At 33.4% G+C, this 6,897-nt stretch overlaps 1 protein-coding gene across 2 annotated transcripts; it reads left to right on the plus strand.

Moving 5' to 3' along the window:
• The first annotated feature begins 2,998 nt into the window (after positions 1-2,998).
• LOC142641190 (trifunctional UDP-glucose 4,6-dehydratase/UDP-4-keto-6-deoxy-D-glucose 3,5-epimerase/UDP-4-keto-L-rhamnose-reductase RHM1-like) lies at positions 2,999-6,641 on the plus strand. 2 transcript variants are annotated; one of them, XM_075815595.1, is made up of 3 exons: positions 2,999-3,146; positions 4,204-5,791; positions 5,890-6,641. In XM_075815595.1, the coding sequence occupies exons 2-3, from the start codon at positions 4,217-4,219 to the stop codon at positions 6,352-6,354; spliced, it is 2,040 nt and encodes a 679-aa protein (XP_075671710.1). In that variant the 5' UTR covers positions 2,999-3,146; positions 4,204-4,216; the 3' UTR covers positions 6,355-6,641. The 2 variants fall into 2 exon arrangements, with proteins under 2 accessions (XP_075671710.1, XP_075671711.1); XM_075815596.1 differs by having other exon boundaries at positions 3,013-3,146; positions 4,207-5,791.
• Positions 6,642-6,897: the final 256 nt, after the last annotated feature.

Consider the following 6,897-nt stretch of genomic DNA (forward strand, 5'->3'; position numbering starts at 1 on the left):
GACTCAAAGGAGCGGATGAATATCTTGCAAGTGTAAGGCGTTATAGGTGGCCATTATATATATATATATATATATATATATAGAGAGAGAGAGAGAGAGAGAGAGAGAGAGAGAGAGAGAGAGAGAGAGAGAGAGAGAGACTATAAATATGCCTAGTTGGCTAGTTGTAACTGATAATTATTTTATGTCACACTATATTTTCTCCCGAAATAAGTCTCATTAAGTCTCTCCAAATGACAATCACCATAAAATGTATTAATAAGGAAAGAATAACTTAGTATGATTTCCTTTTTGTTTGTTTTAACATTAATATTTTCTGGAAAATAAATCATTTTTCAAAAAGTATTTTCTAAAAAAATTATCTCATTTTTGTATGTTTTGTAGCAACCTTAAAATGATTTGTGAAATTATCTCTTGACTTCCCTTATTCATGTTTATGTAAGATAGAGTTATTTTCTTTATCTAACATTGTTGGGATAGAGTTGATTTCCAAAAATATTTAATGGAAAATAACCCTATCTCATGCCAAGCTAAATAAAAAAAGTTAAAAGATAATTTTCCATTGACCATTTCTTTCCCTGATACTAACAAACAAAGGAAAATGCCAAAAACTATTTTCAAATAATGCTTTTCATTTAACAAACTGGGTAATTTATGAATTAGATTTAGAATGAGCTCATTTTGTTTGTTTCACTTCACTCAATTAGTAAAGTTTTGTGATTGAGTAAGATATCTAGGTTCAAATTCCGATTACACATAAAATCCATGTCTTATCATTATGGGGCAGACTTCATAATAAGTTTAAAACCTATCCTATCAATTAAAAAAGAAAAAGAAAAGATGTACTTAATTTTATTGCAATAAAGCAATTAATAAAACAATTTCACATCATTCTCAAATTAGCATACCATATCATACATAAGCCCACCATAATATGCAATTTCATTTTTTTTTCAATGACTCATATATATATATATAACCAAATGTGAGAGAAAATTGAAATAGAATCCAAATTGAATTTCAATTAGAGTTTAATTTTGTATCATGTGTCTCATCTTTTTATTTTTTGTGTCAAGTGAGTTAATTCAGTGTAACATACGAGGAGTCTTATATAAATGACCCATAAAAAATCTAATCATATTTCTAATTATATATCTAAAATTAGAAGAAGATAAAGTTTGAAAGATTATGCTTTCCAATGCCATATGTTTGTCAAGCTAAAAATAATTCAAATGTATCTACTTTTTACATAATTCTATGAACAATTGTTGTTTATTGGGTTGAAACTTATACATGCGTGTACTTAAAAAAAAATTGTACTCGTGCACGTGCATGAGGTTCTAACTTGTATAAATTGATAGACCAATAGAGGCTCTTTTTTATCGATTTATTTTATTTAGAGGTAATTACATTCCTCTATCTTGACATTTAAGCGAATGACATTTCACCCTAAACTTGAAGGAAAAAACCCTTTACATCAACTTGACCAAAGTATGTTAAATTGATATTAAAAATGTTGTGTACTAACCCGCCTTTTGCTTAAGAGAAAGTTTCTAAAATTAACCTTCCTTTTAGAATTAAAATCCAATTTTTTTTTAACTTTTTAATTAAAAAATAGGCAAAAACACCAATTTGGTCCCTATATTTTAGGGTCATAATTAATTTAGTCCCCTACAGTTTAGTAACAATTAATTTTGTGTTTGTTATTGCAATTTGTAATCAATTTGATCCATACCTTTAACTTACTAACAAAAAATGCCTATATGGTAAATGGTATGCATTACTGGCACACTTAGAGCTTATGTGGCAACAAAAATAATAAATAATAAATGTCACATCAATATCTGAATAAAAATAATTAATTTATTCAATTTTAAGGAAAAAAAATCATGAATTCAAATCTGCTAAAAAACACAAATTTTGAACATGAACCCAGAAAATGTCAAACTCAAATCAAGATCTGCAAATCTCAGTCGTTATTCATGTCGTGTTAGAATTCTAGGCTAACCAAACCCAATTGAAACTTGTTTGTATAAAGAATCAAAAATACTATTAGATGAAAAAAGAACCCACGACTTTTGCTAAAGCCACCATGTAAAAATCACTCACCAACCCAAAAAACCCAAAGAAGCAAAAGTTGTAATAAAAAATATTAGTACAACTTTTGCTTCTTTTAATTTTTCAATGGGTTGCGGAGGGATTTGTTATTGTGAGTCTTTTGATATTTGATAAATTTTGCATTTTTTTTAAAAGAGTTACAATATATAGCGTCCGTTCCTGATTCAACTATCAGATACTTTACCAGTTAAATTAGTTGGAACCCTCTTTAAATTTTGTATTTTAATTGTAAATTAATCAATTTTTTTACTAAATATGATTAAACTTCAGTAAAAAAAAAATCTTATAAAAATTTAAAAAATACAATGTTACCAATATAGACATAAAAAAGGGTATTTATTTTCTTTCAAATTTTGGTAAAATGCCATTCTCTTTGACCTTAAATGATGAGAGTATAATTACACATTTTTATTTAAAATATAAGTTGACCAAAAATAAACTAAACCCAAAATATGAGATTAAAAAAAAGAATTACTATAATTGTTTTGTTTTATTTGGTTTTCTCTCGCTCTCATTAATTCTGAATCGGTGAATCCCTACAAATCTGTACAAGGCTTTAACTACAGGAACTACCAGAGTACGATAACACTATTCTATCAGTGTCGGCGGGCGTGCGCTTTGTGTCCACGTCATTCATCTTCTCGTTGAAATCTGAGAACAACCCCTGATTGAAACCACATACCCTACCTCATCGTTTGTCGTGTTCACTCAAACTCAATACGTGGCCACATTTTATTGGTTACCTCTTTAACTACCACCTATGTCCCCCACACAATAAGTACTATGAATTGAAAAACACCAACAAACAAAAAACAAAAAATATTTTACAGTTAGGCATATTTATAAATACCTGAATCACAGGACTTTCCCTCCTCATCATACACACAATCTTCTCTCTCTCTCTCTCTCTGTGCTTCTCTCTCATTGTCAAAATTCTGGTTTTTTATAAAAATATATTAAAAAAAATTCTATATTTTTCTCTTAAGATTTTTTATTTTCTGGGCTTTGGCTCAATCTCAGGACTACCTGTAAGTATCTCTCTCTGGTTTTTTTTGTTTTTTAACACTGTACAGTAATGTCAATTAATGGCTCTCAATTATGTAAGTTATAATTGGGTTTTTCATTGGTTTCGATTTGCTATGATCTCTAGTGTTATGTATATTGTTGTTATTTAGGCATGTTAGTTTCAGTGTTTCTATGATTTTTCTTTCTTTGTTTTCTCTGTTTTGAGTTTGGGATATTGTTCAGTTGTGGCACTGTTTTTTTTTTGCAGATCTGGTTGTTTGTATGCATTGTGTTTCTGGGTTCTGTTTGAATTTCTGGAAAATAATGTGAGGAATATGTTCTGGGTTTTTGTTTATCTTGATTTTGGGTTTGTGGGTTTTTGTTATTTTTTTTTTTTCTTAGTATGGATTCACCTTCTAGGCTTCTACAAATGCAGGGAGAGAAACAAAAATAAATTTTTTTGTTTTGCTGTGGAATTTTGCTTTGCTAAACATGTTGGGAACTGGGAAGTTTGTACTCTTCTATTTGTTTCAATAAAAAAATAGTTCAGGGGAAAAGGCCTTATGTTTCTGAAGTGTGTTTCTCAAGAGAAACATGAATATGAGGTGGATTAAAAAAAAATTATGTTAATTGGTGGGACATGATGTACTTTGTCTAATTCTTAAGGTCAAATGTAAATTGAGATTAATAGAGCTTTTTTGTTTTGGGGAATAAGAAAGAAAATATTTTTTTTTGGGGTAAATATCTTCCAGGAAATATTGTCTATTTACCAGTGCAGAAAATTGAGATGAATTTCTATTGGTGGCAGTTTGCCTTTTTCACTTTTGGGAATTATTATGTCTTCACACCTCAATTCATTTTTTTTCTTTATTATTATGTTTTACTGAGATGCAGACTTGAAAAAAATATTCTCCTAAGTCTCACTTGGTTTTAAATTCCTTTTCTTTTGTTGTTGTTGTGATTTTCTATTCTACTTGTTGAATATTTATCTGTTTCTCCCATGTTTCTAGGAATACTTTAGCTATTGTATGCCACTTATTTGAGATTTTGAGTCGATGTTTTGTATGCTGTGTAATGTAGAAGTTAGTTGGAGATGGCCACTACATATGAACCAAAGAACATCCTCATCACAGGAGCCGCTGGCTTCATTGCATCCCATGTTTGCAATCGGCTCATTAGGAACCACCCTAATTACAATATTGTTGTCCTCGACAAGCTTGATTACTGTTCAAATTTGAAAAACCTGCTTCCCTCAAAATCATCCCCTAACTTCAAGTTCATCAAGGGAGATGTTGGCAGTGCTGACCTTGTCAACTTCATCCTGCTTTCCGAGTCCATTGATACCATTATGCACTTTGCAGCCCAGACTCATGTTGACAACTCCTTTGGCAACAGCTTTGAATTTACTAAGAACAACATATATGGCACCCATGTCCTTCTAGAGGCCTGCAAAGTTACTGGCCAAATCAAGAGGTTTATCCATGTGAGCACCGATGAGGTTTATGGTGAGACAGATGAGGATGCTGTTGTGGGGAATCACGAGGCTTCTCAGCTCCTCCCAACAAACCCATATTCTGCTACTAAAGCTGGGGCAGAAATGCTTGTTATGGCATATGGACGATCATATGGCTTACCTGTGATTACTACCAGAGGTAACAATGTTTATGGGCCCAACCAGTTCCCTGAAAAAATGATTCCAAAATTTATCCTCTTGGCCATGAAGGGACAGCCTCTACCAATTCATGGGGATGGATCTAATGTTAGGAGTTATCTCTACTGTGAAGATGTTGCGGAGGCATTCGAAGTCATTCTCCACAGGGGTGAAGTGGGCCATGTCTACAACATTGGGACATTGAAAGAAAGGAGAGTGATTGATGTGGCCAAGGAAATTTGCCAACTTTTCTCTTTGAACCCAGATACCTATATTAAGTTTGTAGAGAATAGGCCTTTTAATGACCAAAGATACTTCTTGAATGACCAAAAGCTGAAGAGCCTTGGATGGTTCGAACGTACCTCATGGGAAGAGGGTCTAAAGAAGACCATGGAATGGTATGTCAACAATCGTGACTGGTGGGGTGATGTCTCTGGAGCACTGCTCCCTCATCCAAGAATGCTAATGGTGCCTGGAATTGAAAGGAAGTTTGATGGGCCTGATATCAGTAGTTCTGATTCCTCTTTTGTGGTAAATAATTCTAATCAGAGCCATATGATAGTTCCAACTCCAAAGAACAACCCCTCTATTCAGAAGCCAGCTCTGAAGTTCTTAATTTATGGTAGAACCGGGTGGATTGGGGGGCTTCTTGGGAAGATTTGTGAGAAGCAAGGTATACCCTTTGAGTATGGAAGGGGGCGTTTGCAGGAGAGGTCTCAGATACTGGCAGATATTCAAACTGTTAAGCCAACTCATGTTTTTAATGCTGCTGGAGTGACTGGCAGACCCAATGTGGATTGGTGTGAAACTCATAAGCCAGAGACAATCCGGACCAATGTTGTTGGTACTTTAACCTTGGCAGATGTCTGCAGAGAGCATAACCTTCTAATGATGAATTATGCTACTGGCTGTATTTTTGAATTTGATGCATCGCATCCGTTGGGGTCTGGAATTGGGTTTAAGGAAGAGGACAAACCTAATTTCATCGGTTCGTTCTATTCAAAAACCAAAGCCATGGTAACTTCTTACACTGTCCATTTTCAATTCTGTTTTCATTTTGAAAATTTTCTTATTATAGTTGCCAACTGAAATCTCTTTACCATATGTTTTGCCAGGTTGAAGAGCTTTTGAGAGAATATGACAATGTTTGCACCCTTAGAGTCCGTATGCCAATATCATCTGATCTCAGCAACCCACGTAACTTCATCACAAAGATTACACGCTATAACAAAGTGGTTGACATTCCAAACAGCATGACTATCTTGGATGAGCTGCTGCCCATTTCAGTTGAGATGGCCAAAAGGAATTGCAGGGGCATTTGGAACTTCACAAATCCTGGTGTTGTGAGTCACAATGAGATTTTGGAGATGTACAAGAACTACATTGACCCCAATTTTCAGTGGGTTAATTTCACACTGGAAGAACAGGCCAAGGTTATTGTTGCCCCTCGCAGCAACAATGAGTTGGATGCATCCAAGTTGAAGAAAGAATTTCCTGAACTGCTGCCAATCAAGGATTCACTGATCAAATATGTCTTTGAGCCCAACAAGAAAACTAGTGCTGGTGGAGTGTCAAAATAAGCATGTCATGAACACCAATTTATGCATTCTTATTTTCTGGGTTACAGAATTTGCTTTACTATCATCTTACCATTTTTATTTATCATTCAGATTCTTCATTTCTATCAGTTCTTGTAATTTTTATGTAGCTAGGATGGTTCAACAAGCTGTATTGTTTGTTATTTCAGTTTGGTCATTGTTGAAACCAGTTTTGACTGGCTTCCAATTATCTGAATATGTTTTGTGAGCTTATTGTCATGTAATTTTAAAATAAATCAATAAATTAAAAGATGTTTAGTATTTATTAATGTTTGTACCTGTTTTACTTTCAAATTGAATTTTAAGCTGATGAATGTATGTTTATCTTAGTATGCAGACATCCCAACGAATAATTTTCAATTGCTAATGAAGTGTGAAATATAAGCAGGGCGTTGAAATTTGATGTGAAGCTTGTCTTCTGGCTTCTCTAGAGCATTAGATTGAGACGTTCAAAATCCCTCAACAAATTTATTTGCCATTTTTCTCAATGAAAGGAAGAAAGAAAACCGTCCATTGGTGTGTACA

The sequence above is a fragment of the Castanea sativa genome, chromosome 6 (assembly GCF_040712315.1).
Source record: "Castanea sativa cultivar Marrone di Chiusa Pesio chromosome 6, ASM4071231v1".
NCBI classification, from domain to species: Eukaryota; Viridiplantae; Streptophyta; class Magnoliopsida; order Fagales; family Fagaceae; genus Castanea; species Castanea sativa.

Excerpts from the sequence above, each read along its gene's own strand:
- LOC142641190 (XM_075815595.1), top strand. The coding sequence starts at position 4,217 with ATGGCCACTACATATGAACCAAAGAACATCCTCATCACAGGAGCCGCT. Across the intron at positions 5,792-5,889 it reads ATTCAAAAACCAAAGCCATG|GTTGAAGAGCTTTTGAGAGA; the intron begins GTAACTTCTTAC and ends ATGTTTTGCCAG.